The sequence below is a fragment of the Aythya fuligula genome, chromosome 6 (assembly GCF_009819795.1).
Source record: "Aythya fuligula isolate bAytFul2 chromosome 6, bAytFul2.pri, whole genome shotgun sequence".
Classification (NCBI taxonomy): domain Eukaryota; kingdom Metazoa; phylum Chordata; class Aves; order Anseriformes; family Anatidae; genus Aythya; species Aythya fuligula.
In genome coordinates this window covers 17,663,413-17,680,091 of record NC_045564.1, presented here as the reverse complement: position 1 = coordinate 17,680,091, position 16,679 = coordinate 17,663,413, and the positions used below count along the sequence as shown (strand labels likewise).

At 45.3% G+C, this 16,679-nt stretch overlaps 1 protein-coding gene across 3 annotated transcripts in view; it reads right to left on the bottom strand.

Annotated features, from left to right (window-relative positions):
- Positions 1 to 16,299, bottom strand: part of SP3 (Sp3 transcription factor) — a 35,543-nt gene extending 19,244 nt beyond the window's left edge. Inside the window, exons 1-5 of one of the 3 annotated variants that reach the window (XM_032190070.1) lie at positions 16,045 to 16,299; positions 15,570 to 15,694; positions 15,250 to 15,360; positions 4,068 to 4,179; positions 2,817 to 3,983 (exon numbers count right to left, since the gene is read on the bottom strand). In XM_032190070.1, the coding sequence (XP_032045961.1) occupies positions 2,817 to 3,983; positions 4,068 to 4,179; positions 15,250 to 15,360; positions 15,570 to 15,694; positions 16,045 to 16,051 (1,522 nt within the window). In that variant the 5' untranslated portion in view covers positions 16,052 to 16,299. Of the gene's footprint in view, positions 1 to 2,816; positions 4,180 to 15,249; positions 15,361 to 15,569; positions 15,695 to 16,044 lie in introns of all 3 variants that reach the window. The other 2 variants (XM_032190072.1, XM_032190069.1) reach the window with 2 other exon arrangements.
- Positions 16,300 to 16,679: the final 380 nt, after the last annotated feature.

The following is a 16,679-nucleotide window of genomic DNA, read 5'->3' as shown; positions in this document are numbered from 1 at the left end:
CTTCATATAAAATATTTGAAGAAGAAACCAATGAAGAAACAAATACCTTCCTTGAACAGGTACCTTGCTAAAAAGCAATGTGAACGGTGTGCCTAATGCCTCTTCTTGTTACAGACAATGCAGTATTTTATTACCAAGTGCCAATAAAAGGAGTAGGCTACTAAAGAGTTTTCTCAGGCTTAGCTTCCTCTCAAGACCAAAGGACTGAAGCTAGAACACCTGTGAAAAGGTGTTCTCTCTCTGCCACTGGTAACACACTGATAGCATTTGATACCACCTCTTTGTTCTGAAAAGCATTGCTAAAGAAGGTTTCAGATATGACAAACCAACACCTTTCCCTGCTCTACCTCGTGACACGCTGAATCCACTGGACTTGTTGGACAGAATCCACTCATTTAACTTAGGAAAAGTGAACTTTGAAAGAGCCAACAACCAGTGCTGGAACCACCCAGCATTTATGCCAGCTTCAGCATGTGAGCTCAGCTTTCTATTTCTACTTGTGCATTTATTCTTCAAAGTGAAGAAAGGGTGCCGTACCATACTGCGGGGTGTTATAAAAAAAAAAAAAAAAAAAAGAAAATCACTGAACAAGATTATCTTAGACAACCTCGATATAGACAAAATGAGAGATTCATATGGAAAAGGGAGTGAAGGTCAGTCAAGATAATTCCTTTTGAACGCTAGATTGATCATTACTTTGGAAAAGTCAGTTTCCTGTGATATAAAGGAGGGACCAATTAAATTCTCCCCAAATTTAGGGGATGGCAGTTTTAATGCCTTCCAGTCCATATATCACTCCTAGACAAGTAGGAAAAATGTCACCATAAATCTCTGCCCTATCTTTAATATAACCAGGTGTTTATAGCTAGTCACTTCAGGCAATAGTTTCTACTCTTCCCTGGCTGAATCTGCCTGTTTAATCACATTTCTTATATCCCATTTATTCACTTCCATTCACATGTGAAATTCCTTACAGCAGAACACTTCAGGAATGCTTGATGGAATTCCCTTGCATTTGATTATGAACTGGCATCAGAACACTCTCAAAGAGTGTCAATGGACAAGCTAACATACACACAGCTGGTTCAACTTCTTTTTCACATGCCTTTTATTTTGGTTCTTCTCTGCTTTATTTTATTTATTTATTTATTTATTTAATATTTGCTCTCAAATGTATGCTACGTTAACCCATAAGCAATAACCACCATCTACATGATCCTGCCCATATAAACCTCAGAAATAAAGACATTCTCATCTTTCTTGTACTTCAAGTTAGCCGTAAGGCTCTTTTTCCAATGGTTGGAAAGACACCATCAGACACATCACATGCTTTTTGTTATTGCTGTCTCAACCCACTGCCCTCATAGGTAATAAGGTGTGACAGAGACAAACCAAGACATTCTGTTTTCACTGGAAATAGAAAATCTAAGAAAGAAGATTACCCATCAGAGCAAATGCTGTTGGCAGCACACCCATTTATTTGCTGCTGTTGCCTACAAGCCAATGAAAAGCAGGTTTATCTAGGTCTGGGTAACTTCTCCTTAGTAAATCCATAATATAAAAGGCATTTCCAAAACACAAAGAACTAGAAAATCATCCCACTTACTATTTTAAATTCAAATTTTGGGATCACAAAGGAAAAGTAAGCTTATGACATACAAGATATCAACAGCAGCAACTATGCAAGTATTATAATCTGTAGGCCTTAACTAAGCAGCTCCTCTAGGCACTTTTACTTAATATTGCGTCCTGCTCACGTGTTTAAATAGGCATACAATACAAAACATTTATGCCTTGCATTACACATGTATGCTTCAGTATCTTAATGAAGCAGAGCCTTGGTTCATGTGATTACAGTAAAATAGCAATTCCCAAGCTACTTTGTGCAGCATTTCCCTCCCAAATTATCTCTACTACCCACTCTGCCCCTCGTAACTAGCCTGAGCACAACGCCAAAATGATTAGATTAAATGGCTTCTGGCACAACAAAACATCTTGAGGCTCTCTTATTGTTGAACCTCTCCTATTCTTTCTTTCAAGTAGCTAAACCCTAAAATTGGGAATGCAGTGTATCAAATCTACCAAAAATAAACGGGCGTGTGTATTTTCCTCACATTAAGAAATTCCTATTTTAAGAAAATCACATTTCTTTTCTGCTTATAGAGATAAAACATGCTGTGATGCTCATCATTAAAAATTGTACATTCTGAAACATAATGCAAATATGTACTACTGGAAACTCATCTCATACGTGTTGTTAAGCACAGCCTCCATTTTGATATTCAGATGCTCGTTTCACTTCTGCTTATATGGGTGTTGTACATCCTAGTAACACTGACATTACATCAGCAGGAAATTAATTTAAAAAAACATTGGGTCAATAACAGCATCTCAGAGGATCCACAGATTTTCAAGAAAAACAATGGTAAACATATATTTGGATTTTCCACAAAAAATTCACCTATTCGTTACAGGTAATGCTAATGACACTGCTTTATTGCGAGCATAGTTGCTTGTCAGGTTTCTGTAAGACTTGTAAGTACTGACAAACATTGTATTAGAAGTGCAATTAACTGATATGACCAGTTGAGAGTTACAGGAGTTTATAATAACACAAGTGGGGTAGGACCATGTTCTACCATTACAGTTGTTTCTTATGCAACAGTACTTTCAAATGAAATCTATCATTACTTTAACCCACTGTATTTTGAAGGCTTCTGCAGCAAAAACAATAGCGTTATGATTATCATCATTCAAACCAAGTACATACAATAATAATAAAAAACAAATTTATGCAAAAAGAATAAAGTAAATACCTGCAGGACTGCCAGCATTTTCTCCTTGATGCAGCTGAATACCAGCAGAATCTATAGAGTTTACTGTAACTGTCTGTAGATTTGGCAATTGAGCAGTGCTTAGACTAACTGGAGTTGACGTCAACGCCCCACCTGCTGCAACTTGACCAAGAGTGAGAGTCTGCACAGGGGTTAGAGTTATTTGTTGACCAGGTGCATTCTGAATTTGCAAGTTCTGCAAATTCTGAACTCCTTGCACTTGAAATGTCTGCCAGGTTATCTGCCCAGAAGGGGTCACTGTTTGTGCCTGAATTAAAAAAGTTCCGGGGTTCAGCTGCAGTTGAAGGTTCTGAAGAGCCTGTTGAGATATACTTTGACTTGCTTGCACACCGTGGATTGTCTGTTGCGCAATACCTTGTACAATCTGGGCTTGACTGGTTGGCTGCTGAGACTCTTGAAGCTGTATGTGTTGTACAATTGGCTGTGCTGTGGAGACCTGAATATTCTGAGCCTGTGTATCATCAGAGACTGATGTCTGAATGTAATTTCCCTGAAGATCAGAACTGTGAACCTGACCACTGGTTGTGGTCAAGTTGTTTGCATTTTGTTCCAATATACTTGAACTGTCTATGGTAACGGGCAATTGTGATGAAGATGATGTTGGCACAAACAAGTCATTATCAGTGGCAGTTTCTGTAATTTCAGGAGAAACTTGCTCACCAGTCCTTTCAGAAGTATCTGAACTATCCATGGCCTGTCCAGTATTTATCAAGTGCCCATCTGCATTAATGCCTGCTGTCATGGTTTGAGAACCACTGCCAAGTCCCAGAGAATCTAGATCAACACTATTGATGGGTACAAAAGTAATATTTCCTGGCAGTCCAAGAGGGACGTTAGCAACCACTTGTGCTTGGCCAGGAAAAGACGAACCACCAATTGCAACTCCCTGAACCTGGACTTGACCAGACTGTGATAAGATATTCTGAATATTAGTTGAAGGTGTTCCAGAGGCAATGATGGTTTGATTAGAGCCAGGAATGATCTGAATTTGACCGGTTTCTTGATTTATACTGCTATTATCAGAAGAGGCTGCAAAGCCAAGTTGAACTTGCTGACCATCCGCTGTCTGGATCTGGGGTATTACTTGGTATTGTACGTTAGACACTGTACCATTCGACGAATCTGATCCTGGTGCAACAGAAAAGATTTGTTGATTTTGCAAACTCTGAATAGGAAGGACATACTGCCCACTTGAAGTTACTGTGGCAGCACCTGGAATCTGTACTATATTACCAGCTTCATCCTTTATAGTGGCAGGAGCTGCAGACAAGACCTCCCATCTATTTGGAGTTCCTGTTAATTGCACAGAAGCCAAATCCCCTGTCTGAATAAAAAGAAGAAAAGAAAAGAAAAAATTAAAACAAGAGACATACAGATCACACGCTAGAACAGTCATGCAATTCAACACTAGAGATCAATACACTACTGAAAAACATGCAGTGCAGCCCACGTAAACAACAGCAACTGAATTAGAACTACAAAGTACAGATTTTTGTTAAGTGAGCTAATGCTTAAGTCAGGGTAACCAACCTGTGGTTCGTGAGCTGCATGTGGCTCACAAGCAGATCAAATGCAGCTCCTGTGCCATGGCTACATCAGGTGACCAGCAGCAGAGTTATTCTGGTGGGATGCTGCTGGGTAATCCAAACCCCTGGCTGTGGGAAGAAGGGAGCTGGCACGGGCTGATGAAGTTGCCATCACCAGGTTACCCTGGGACTCAGCTACATGCCTTACCGAGCCTTGCACCTACTGCACAGCAACGGAGGAATTCCTGTGAAGCCAGCATCGCCTCCATCTCCTAGAGTTCCACTTTTGACTGTGTTATATATGGTATATACGTGCATATGGTGACTCTCAACAACACGGAGAGCGTTCAGAGGTAACTTAGTCATCGGGTCGGAAAGCCCAGATAGCCTCAGTTTGAGTTACACATAATACAAAGTCCTAGTATTTATAAGCTTATAGGAGTTACTGTTTCACTAGGCAAAAACGCCTCTAGAACTAAGGATTTTTACACTGAGATCACGGTTGGATTAGTCATATGCATCTGTTTGGGAAAAAAAAAAAATCTATCTGCATTAAGTTGGAACAATAGAAAAGGTCAGTGTTTCAGAACAGACCCCCAGAAGGTTAAACATTAAAGAACTTAAGGATTGATGTAGTATGCTTTTGTTTCTTATTCAGTAAAGAAAAGGTAAATTGCACTTACCTTTCTTTACCAAAGCAAGCTTTTTCAGAATAGAGTATTAAGAATTAGATTTAACATCCTGCAATGCTTAGATGTGTGTAGTCAATCAACTTGGTAATGTAAACGACCATCACTTTTAAAAAGATATACATAGGTTTCTCCTCATCTGTTTTATGGCACTACGGTAAACCAATGGAACAATTTAATATTTAGCAAAAAGTAAGTAACTTGCCTTACAATTCATTAAACTTTAATTGTGAAACAAATTTTGTCTCTTTGGCAGAGTCCACAGTAGGTAGAAAGAAAAGCTCTGGCTTGTCCTTCTGCACTGATCCCATGACTGCTCCTGTTACACAAGTTACCGGAGCATATCGCAGCTTCCTTCTAATGCTGCATGCCAACTTCCTTTAGAATAAAACCTGGATATGCAAAATATAGCACCCAGCTTATTCTCTTCTAGCATGGCATTGAGATTTAGCCAGCATGAATGAATTCTGTGGCACGCATCAGAGTGAATTTAGTCTACGACGTAGGCTGGGACGTCTCTAGTTTCAGTTTCTTATCCTATTCTGAGCAGCAACACCAAAACGTTTACATATTAAAAAACACTCAAGCTTAAGAAGTATTTTCCTTTTATAATAGTTTTACTGCTCTTGGTAAGCTTCTTTTCCAATAAGGAAACCCACATCTCGATTCTACATTCCTCTCAAGAGCTGTACAAATAAAAACTTTCAATAAAGAAAAAAATGCAAGCCTTCCTTTTACCCTTATAGATACAGAATCCTTCAAGTAATTTGTTAGTAAATAGACACAGCATCACCAAAACAAAACTAATTTTATGGCCTTAATGCTTCCAGGAGCAGAAAGAGAAAAAGGGGTCTTGATAATCCATCCTACTATTTCCTTTTCCTTATACTGATTACACTTCGCCTTAAAGAACAGTTTTAAATCCTTTAGTCTTATAAGCTTGTAATTTACGTGATTACAAAAATGTTTGTCAATATTCCAAACTACACCTTCCTATCTAGAAAAAGGCAAAAAAAAGTCCATTTTCCTCTACTACCACTTCAGCTTTATATTCTTGTGTTTAATTATTACTTACAAATAGGTACTGGTTGCTGAAATACTGCTAAGAAAGTTCCTAACTACTCAATCTGCTAATATAGAAACATTTGTTAACTGGAAGTTTTATGAAGTATCAAAAGAACAATAAAAGTCATAGGTAAACAGCATTCAGAAAATACCAGAAGCAAAAATATGATCATTATATGTTTAATGCATGCTATCATAAAATAAACGTGGAATGCAACATGCTGATAGTGACTGTTAGAACAAGAGAGAAAGGAAGATTAATGGAAACCACTGCAAATACTACTCCTTTCTGATTTAAGATTATGTAACCTAAACATGTGATGTTTGGTTCTACAACTAGACTGACTTCATGAGCAACAGCATGTATGTACATAAGAGCATCCCCTACAGAAACTGTTCAAAGGGAACCTGCCTCCTTCACGGTAGAGAGATGACCTACCATGTTCTTCCACTCCTCCCTAAATGTACATTGATTTCCACATCCCATTCAATGACCTTTGGTCTTTTTACCTTGGGCACACACCTCTCCTCACCTATTTGTGACACAGTGAAATCTTCCCCCAAATCCTGCTCCGTTAGGGTTTTAGCTCAGTACAGGCACTCTCTTAACAGATGCACTTGCCAGTTCACGGAAAAGTTTAGGAGGGTCATGCATGTGGATACAAAGCTATCGCTATGTATAATAGGTGAAACGCCAGTTGATCACACATTGCCCTTACAGCTGGCTATATCAGAGAATACCAGATGAATCATGAGGAGGGAGGGGCAAAAAGAGGGCGAGGTTTTCAAGAAGCTATCTGCCAGCTACCAAAATTACTAGTATTAAAGCATGAACAAAAACTTTGTATGATGGTAGAGTGTTTGAGGATGATTTCTAACCTCAACTGGTCATCATCCTGTCGTAACAAGCTTGACTGCTATACCCTTTCTCAAAGACTCTGGAGATAGCAGGACACTTACTGGACTCCTTTTCCTGCTAAAAGGAGTAGTCATCTTTCACTGCATCCTCAGCAATTAGGAATTATTTTAGTAACTCAAATTTCTACCACTGATGCATAAGCAGCAACATCTACAGCCCACTCACTCATCTTTACAGTGCAGTCCTAAATAAAATACTTTGTTTGCTGTGTCTCGGCCATCCGTGAAAAACACTTCGAGAGTATAGATAAAGCAACAGTTCTTCTCCTTATTGACTGATACGCAGGCAGCAGTTCTGTGGAAGCTGCTCCTTTAAGGGCAGGCTGGACAGTTGCAATCCCAACTGTGTGTCAAGAGGAAGGGACAAAGATCTGAGGAAAGCTCAGCACCAGCACCGCTTAGCCAAGGAGGAGGGAACAGGAAGCAACTGGGAGCTTGCTGGAAGCAGCAGTAGGAAGCAAGAGAAAGAGGCAGCAACAGAGCAAAGAGAGTAGCTGGAGCAGGGCACAGGAAGAATTAAAATCAAGTGGTATGTCCACCTGAAGGAAGGTCAAGTGCCACTGAAGAGTGGGAGCAACAACTGCTATTCAGCCTGTCTGTTGGTTCAACAAGCCTTGTGTAAGTTCCTGGCGGTAAAATAAAGAGATGTCTCTGAGCCAAGACTCTCATGCCTGAAGAATGAGGGGTCATGATAAATAGAAATGCAGTCATGGTCTTGTTTGTTTTTTAAGAGAATATCAAAGCAACATTAAGTTGAATGTGGAAGGAGAAAAGAAACACACAAGGTAGATAAAATACCCTTACAAAGTGCTCTAAAGCATGTTGAGGGATGGGAGTTGAGTTGGGGAAAATAAAAGGCCTTCAATCAAAGTAAAACCATCCCTGTGGTAACTGCTACATGGTGTAGGCATCTGCATTTCTACAAGCCAAACGTGGTCAGCTGGACATAAGTCATTAACCATGAGTTCTCTGCTCCTAAAGAACTCCAGAAGTTTCTCTGCACCAGTCTACGGTGGCTTGTCTTTGGCTGCACTTCTCAGAAGCTCAATTTTCCCCCCTTCAGTCCTGGAGTAAAAGCATCAGCAAACAAGCAAGCAGAGGTGGACAGATGAGTCAGGAGCTCCTAAACACTTAAAAATCACATACCTAATGAACAAGATTGGCCAGTGCCTCATCCAAATTGTTGTTTTATGAAAGACTTAGGGCGCTAATGCAGGAGTTTAATACCATGTGTTTACCAAGCTACAATAAACTATCTGTGCATTCTTGGGTTATTACAAATATAAGATAAAATGCACCTGCTTCAACTCCCTCATTAAGGTATGAGCTAACACATTCTATCTTGTATTTGCCACAGGTTAAAAACGTGCTTAACAGTAGTCACTGTGGTTCAGATGACACAAAGCTTGTTAAGGCAAATTAATTCTGATGCATGTTTCAGAAGCACTCAATTCAGAGAAATACATTTTTCCAAAGCAAAATTTTAGAAAATAAAAGAGTGTTTCAGGGAAGAGGTATTAACCACGGGCTGCTTAAAATATTATTTTAAAAAACAATCCCAATCTGGCAAAACACATTTAACATTAATTCCATCTCATTTAAGGAGGGTCCACATCATTTTGCTCAGAATGGACAATTGGGCCCAAAACTCTAATAAATTCTTTTTAATCACCAGAAGTCCAGAACCTGTCTATATTAGGACAATACAACGGCCTTGACATAAGTAAAAACTAGAAAGCTGCAGTAGGCGTTTTTAACCAGACTGCATGTAACTTCATTTATTAATTATTAACCTCTATATATGTATTAAATGCTATGTAACTGCATGCCAAACTAAAATTTTGAACAATTTCATGCAAACTTCTACGCATTTTCCTCATGCCTTCACAACTAGGTGCTGAAAGCTCTACCAGATCATCAAAATGGTTAAGAAAGAGGACCTGGGGCCAGTCAGCCTCAACTTGACCTCTGGGAAGGCAATGGAGCAAATTGAAAACCGCTTCCAAACACATAAAGAACAAGAAGGTCATCAGAAGCAGTCAGCCTGGACTTGCAACGGGGAAATGATGCTTAATTAACTAACCTGACAGACTTCTACGGCAAGATGACTGGCTTGGTAGATGAGGTTTCAAGTGGATATCCTTTACAGCTATCATAGCTAGACTTTTGACACAGCCTCCTGCCGTGACACCAAACTGATGAAGTACAGCCTTGACAACCATACAGCGGGGTGCACTGAAAATTTGCTGCATTGCCAGGCTCAAAAGGTTGCAGGCAGCAGCACAAAGTCCAGCTGGGGGCCAGTCACTGTACCCCAGTGGGTCCATACTGGGGCCAAGGCTGTTTAACTTCTTCACCAGTCAGTTACCTAGGTGATCAGACAGAGTGCACCTTCGGCAAGCTGGCAGTTAATACCAAACCGATCAGGTGGTTGATACATCTGATGGTTCTGCTGCTACTCAGTGGGACCTCAACAGGATGGAAAATTGGGCTGGCAGGAACCTGACATTTCAACATACAGAAATGTGAAGTCCTGCACCTGGGGAGGAATAACTTACACGCACACCAGGACAGGCTGTGGGCCAAATGGCTGAAAAGCAGCTTTGCAGGAAAAGACATGGGGATTCTGGTGGGCACGTTCATCACGAGGCAGCAACGTACCTTTGCAGCAAAGAAGGCCAAGATCACCTTCATTAGAAAGCACAGGCCAGCAGGCTGTGGGAGGTAATCTGTCAACACTGTTGAGGCCACATCTGGAGTGCTGTGTCCAGTTCTTTACTCCCCAGTGCAAGAAAGGAATGGACATACTGGAACCAGTCCGGCCAAGGGGCCTAAGGATGATTTAGAGACTGGAGTATCTGACGTACGAAGAGACTGATGTACAAAGACTGGATGAGAGAGCTGAGGCTCTTTGTGTTTCCAAGAGAACACTTTGGGGAGGGGTCTTAGCAATGTTTATAAATATCTGATGGGAGGCTCCAAAAAAGATGAGAGCCACGTTCTTCTCAGTGACACCCAGTGGCAGGACAAGAGGTGACAGGTGAAATTGGAATGCAAGGAAATCTGTGTAAATATGAGAAGACTTTTTTTTTTTTTTTTAACACTAAGGGTGATTTAAACACTATCAGAGGTTGCCCAGAGAGGTTGTGGAGTCTCCATCCTTGGAGACATTCAAAAGCTATTGGACACAGTCCTGAGCAACCTGCTCTCATTGACCTGGTTTAAGCAAGGGGGTGGACTAGACAGTCTCCAGAAGTCCTTTCTAGCCTCAATTGTTCTATGAAATATTTCTGTGAAATCTCACTCTTCCTGCATTAGTCTAAGGGTCAGAACTTTTTGTTTCATTTTGTTTTTAAAAATTATTTATTTTTTTAAGTCAAATTATACTTTCTCTAATACCACAGGGAAGAATAAAACCAAATTTACAAACATCCTCAAAGCACTAGAAGAGAAACCCCTACACTTGGCTCCGACCGAGGACTAGGAAGACTTAACTGGAAGAGGAAGATTAAAGAACATTTTAAAGGATGAGCTCCCAGGCAGCAGCAAGGGGGAAAAAACGGTTAGGGCCAAAACGATTAGGCACTCTTTCTACCTGAAACTTCTCTGTTTTGCAAAAATATAAAACAGAAGCTGGACAATCCCAGATAGATTGTGAATAAATACATTCTAGTGCATCTGTTCACCTCTAGAAACACAGCTTCAGGAAGCTGTATTATCACCCATAAAAGAGAAAATGGACGTCAAGATAACTTGGAGCTTCCTCAAAACCATGATACTGGCCAGAGAACTGAGAGGTATGGATAACATGCATGCTGCTCATCTGTATTTTTGACTACTACAAAACACAAAATTTGCAAGACCCTCGTATTTCTCTGTCCTACCAGCACTATAACTATTTCCATCTAGAACGAGATTCTAGAAGCCAGTTGCTTCTCAAATGGTTAAAGTAATGTTCTGAGGCATCAATAAACTGGACTTGAACATTTTCATTAAATTCTGTGAATCACAGATACTCAATTCTCAAGCTGAAGATACACCAAAGCAGTCTTCTAACACTCTAACCTTTATTTGTAAAATATGCAAACAAATGTTTTGTCTACAGCCCAGAAATGACACTCATCTTCCCCACATTGCTAATTATTAACCTCTACAAATGTTTTTAACATCTTGTTGGTAAGCAACAATACATACTAATCACTCCGCAGCCTTTTTTCTTTTTAAAACTGAGGAGTAAGTGCAGCCTGCAACGCACTGTTTGCAACTACCTACCGCAACTGGGGCAGTCAACTCTGACAGCTCCCATCTTTTGGCAGCTGTCAGAGTCAACAGCTTTCTCAGCCAGCCTGCCACGGTTCTTAATTCTTGGGCCTTCCAGCCCTCCCACCCCACGCTCCCATCGGTCTTGGGCTCTATCCTCACCTATCCCAGCCATGCCTGGCACAACCATAACAATGACCCCTGGGAGCCTGGTAGCTGAAAGGAGTAGTTTGTGCTTTGCGTTGCAATGAAATTAGAGCGCACACACACCTGGTTACCATACAGCTTTGCAGGTGACCAAGACTTTGTTAGACTGCAATTTTAGAATGTTTCCTCTTTCGTTTTCTCCTCTATGCACGGCTCTGCTGTCTTCCACGTTGCTTCTCCTTTTCCCCTAATGCTAAAATCTTTGCAGATGTTTAAACTGGAATGAAACTAGATTCTTTTTCGTTTAGCTATAAATAATCCTAAATATGAACATTTAAGTAGAATTATTAGTCAACGATAAATAGTGAAAAAGCAAATTAAAGCTTCTCAGACTTCAAATTCCCAAGGGAAAGAGAGGCATCCACAGAGGTCAGGATACATGAGCTGTCACTCTGGGTCAGGCAGCAGGGCGCACCATCCCAGCAAGACTTTCGTACGCACCAGTGGTCAGCAGTATTTGAGCGGAAGTTTCCATGGCGAGCGTTTGAACAAACCATGGATACAGCAGTATGCAATGGAGGAAGTGATTCTCAGGTAAGCAGGCCACAAACTCAAGGCCATCTACATTTAAATGAAAACCAAGCAGGCAAAACACAAAGCACCGGGGTCAGATGGTTGTACGCAGGACCAATCACAGCAGCAAAGCCTAAGTTGAAAGACTGCAGTCCCCATCAACACACAATGGCAGGATCAACAGTAATGCTAGCTAATATTTTGCCATCCAAAAGCAAATATAGCCCTAATCAGAATCCTAGGCCAAGCCGAAAACCTTGTGGACTAGAGACAGCCTTTGCAGTTAGTTCCCTGCCAGAGGGATGGAAGGTAGGCAACGGAGCTAAGCCCTCTCCTATCTTCTTCACTTGCTTTCCATACCAAGCAGTTGCCACTTTCGGTAAGTCTTTGTATTTCCACGCTAATCCTTTCAGTGCTATAAAAGTGTTGTCTGCTCCAACAGCAGGCCTGGATTCAGACACAGACAGAGAATAATTTCGGTTGGAGAGGACCTCTGAAGGTCATCTGGTCCAACCCCCAGGCTCAAGGCAGGGCCAACTAGATCACAGCAAACACGACCACATTTGCTCCGGCTCTTTCCCAAATCCCAGACACACGATATTCCCCACATTCCTATGGGAGTTCTGTTGTTGCTGTTGCTTTTAAATCATTCTCCTGGTCTCTTGGGGAGCAGCTGCAGCATACCATTTCAGCCAGGAAAGCAGCATGCAATAACTGGCTAGTCCAGCATACTGGCTCCAGCCCTGCCATTTCCTACCAAGCGAATGTCAGTAAAGCATTAACAAAACAACCCTAAAACACAGCACTGCTATCCTCATACATAAAAGCTCTTTGAGTGCCTCTAAAAGCAAATGCCTACTTGCTTATCTTCAACTATCCATTTACATGGCTTGAGAATCCTACCAGACCTTCAGCAGTCTGGACCACAATCCAGGTGTGGAAAACTTTGGGAAAGGATCACCTCCCAGTTGCTAAACTAGGCACCACCACCCATATGCACGTATCAAACCGATCCATCTGTAAGCCTGGGAAAGGGAGGAACACCAGAAACCCCATGAAGACAATAAGCCTGCGTCCCCGCATATAGACTTCATTTTCCCTATGACTTACAAGGCATCTACAATTCAAGCGTTTTTAGCTCCTCCTTCCTTCTCCCACTCCCCAGCAAGATGCATTCCAGGGATCAGAAAAAATCTGTATTTCATCAAAACTCTTTTGTCATTCTTTTTCACGAGGAACACATCTCAGGGACTTCCCTCCCTCCCCTCCCTTAATCAAGGTCATCTTAATTAACTCCAGTGTCTGGTTCAGCTACCATAGACATCTCCTCCAATTTATATTTAGATTCCATCCAAAATATTCTGAATCATTCAAGAGCAATGTTACAGCAGAAAAAAATTACCAGAATTGTATAACCTAACTCATGGCAGATATGTTGGAGAGGCCTACATGCACGTATGCAGACTAGTGAGTAAACCTCTATTAGTATATCGTTGTAACTAAGGTTTTGGCCTCTCATAAATTGTTTCTGCCTTGCCCTGAAGAGCCCCTCATACATCAACCTAAGAGAAGTGAAAAAGTGACATTTCAAAACCTATTTTCCTGTTTTGAACTATTAGGAACTATTTGTCTTGTCCTGTACTAGCACTCCAGCACCGCTGCTCATGCTGAACAGTCAACCCACTCAAGACGCACATTTCTAGCTTTATAATGAGAACCACCTTGAGGTGGATATAGGAAAGCAAACCATCATTTAAGCATCGTTCATTTTTTGATGTGTGTGTTTATGCAAGAGACAGATCCGACATCCCACTTTTCAGCACCATATGCATCTGGTATTATGAAACAAGTTTTAGAGGCAGTAGACACTTAACAACATCTACAAAGGCCTTCAAAAGACTACAGCTTAAGAACATGAACAGGCTCGGCAGAAAGTGCATTTGAAAGGGGGGGAAGAATTTTAATATGTTTTCAAGTTCTGTTCTTAGGCTGCAATATGCCACATGACCTCAGACAACTATTTTTACATTCTTCCTTTACCTGAAGGGAAAAGGAAGCTGAAACATACAGATGAATATACAGTATGTTGAAGTTTAGCACTTGAGCGTTTAGTAAGCTTAACGTTACCACTAACGTTTTGACATGCGTAACAAAAAGGTCTGGCAGTGCCAATCTGCCATGCAGATTTTTTCGCCAATTTCCAGAACCATGAAAACGTAGGCTTTCGTACAGCAATTAAAAAATAAAAATAAAAAAAAAATAAAAACAGACTTGCTTAAAAAAAATGAAAAAAGAGAGCTTTGTTTCTTGTCTTAAAGCCCTGTTTGTTCAGAAGAGGTAGTATACGTGATTTCCCAAGTAGTAAGGCCAAAAAGACCTTGTCACGTCATTTTTAAAGGCATTCTGGATCCGCCCTTTCCATATACCCATATTTTTAGATACCATTTATTTTTAAACGCCCCATCTCTGCTGGCTTTACGAGCGTAAGCCAGAAGGAGAGATTAGGTCAACCGATCGAGGCAGATAGGAGGCTTTTGTTATGGAGATGGTTAAACTAGCCTCCACGGGAATAAATTTCTGGCGCGCGAGATCCATCTCGTCACGCGAGGTCCCAAGGTCATCGGGGCTCCTTTCGGAGCAGACGGCACCCGCGAGATAAGGGCAGAAACTCAGCCCGCGGTAGGCGAGACCGCGTGGCGACTGCGTCTGGAAAGCGCAGCGTCGACACAGGAAGCAGCTTTCCGCCGCCGCGCTGGTTGTCTAACAGCCATTTTACTTCGCCCTACATCCTCCTCGGCGAGGCAGCCTTCATTTTGTGCTCCCGCCCGGCCGCGCCGTCCCGGGCCGCCGGCCGCCGGGGGTGCGCCCAGGTGGAGGTGAGGCGCCTCCGGCCCCGCCGGGCGAGCCGCTGCGGTGCCAGGGCCGGGGGAGGGCGACTTTCCCGCCTGCCCCCGGTTTTGAAAGTAAACGGAGGCGCCGCCGCCGCCGGCGGGGGAGGGGGGAGCCAGGCTCCCGCCTCCTCCCGGGAGCCCGGCTCCTCCTGGAGAGGCAGGGGAGCCCGGGGACCCCTCTCCTGGCAGGTCGGCCCTGCTATCGTCCCTCCCCCCGGGCGGGCAGTGCCGTGTGTCCCGTCCCTCCCCCCGGGCGGGCGGGCTGGCTGGCTGTGCTGTCTCTCCCCCCGGCAGGCCGTGCGAGAGCGGCGGGGCGGGCACTCACCGCTCCGGCAGAGTGAGAGGCGGCGGCGGCGGCCTCATCCTCCTCCGGCGACGGCGGGCCGATCTTGCTGCAGGTGGCCGCCAGCAGAGCGAGCGGTGACGGCTGAGCGTCCTACCCACAAGGGGCGGGTTCAGGGAGAGAAAGTGGGTGGCGGTTAGTGCGGGACGGCGGCCGGGCTCCTCGCAGGCGCGCACACAGGAAGCGGCGGCGGCGGCACCGGCTCCCGCACCCGCTCCCGACGTGTCACCGGGGCGGGGGGGGGAGCCGGGGGCCGGGAGGGGGGGGGGGCGGGCGGGCGGCCCGGCCGGGCCTGCGCTTACCTGGGGGGCGGCCGCGGCGGCGGAGGCCGAGGCGGCGCCGTTGCCGTGCTGGAGATACTCGCCGTGGCTGCTGCTGTCCACGTCCAAGGCAGCCATTTCCTCTTGTTTCACGGGCTTCTCGGGAGCTGCGGGCGCAGCGGGGAGGGGGAGGGGAGAGTCACTGACGGGAGCGATCACCCCCTCCCTCCCTCCCTCCTCTCCCTCCCTCCTCTCCTTCCCTCCCTCCCTCCCTCCTCTCCCCCCCCCTAACCCCAGCGCTCCCCCCGCCCTCCCGCACGGAGCCCTCCTCCTCCTCCTCCTCCTCCTCCCCGTGCTGCTGCCCCTGCCCCTCTTCTCCCTCCTCCCCCTGCTCCTCCTGCTGCCGCTCTCAGTGCCGCTCTCGCCTCGCCACCGCACGGACGGCTCCGGGGCCGGAGCGGGGGACGCGCAGGGCCGGAGCAGCAGCGGGGAGCCCCGCGGGGCGGCGCGTACGTACCGGTCATGGTGCGGGAGCGAGCGGCCGGCTGGCTGGCGGGCGGCGCGGGAGGGAGGCGGGCGGGCTGGCTGGCTCGCACGCAGGCCCCGCCGGCCGGGGCTAGGCGGCCGCCGCCGGGGACATGCTTATTGTGCTCGCGGGCTGAAGCGGCGGCGGCGGCCCGAGCCTTACTCCGGGCTTTTTTTTCCTATTTTGATTGACGGTGCGGGAAAGCCGAAAGGTGGGGCTTGCAGCGGGAGAGGGGGCCCGGCCGACACCGCCGCCCGCCCGCCCGCCTGCCAGCCCGGAACTCCCGCCTACGCCCGGCCGCGCGCGCTCATTGGCTGCGCCCCGCCGCCGCCGCCGCTCGCACCGGCCGCCCGGGCTGCCACTCACCCGCCGGGGGCGGGGGGGGCGCCGCGCGCCGAGGCGGCTTCCTGTTTGCCGCGGCTCGGCCGAGGAACAATGAGCGGCGCCCGCCGCCCCGCGCCGCCGACGGGCCCCGGCCGCCCAGCGCCGCGCTGCAGCCGGACCTGGCCCGAGCCCGGGCGGGCGGCGCGGGGCCACGGGCGGCAGCGGCGGGGGGCCCCTCGCGGCCGCCCGGCCCGGCCCGGCCCTAAGATGTCGGCGCCGCGTCCCCGGGGAGCCTGGCGGGG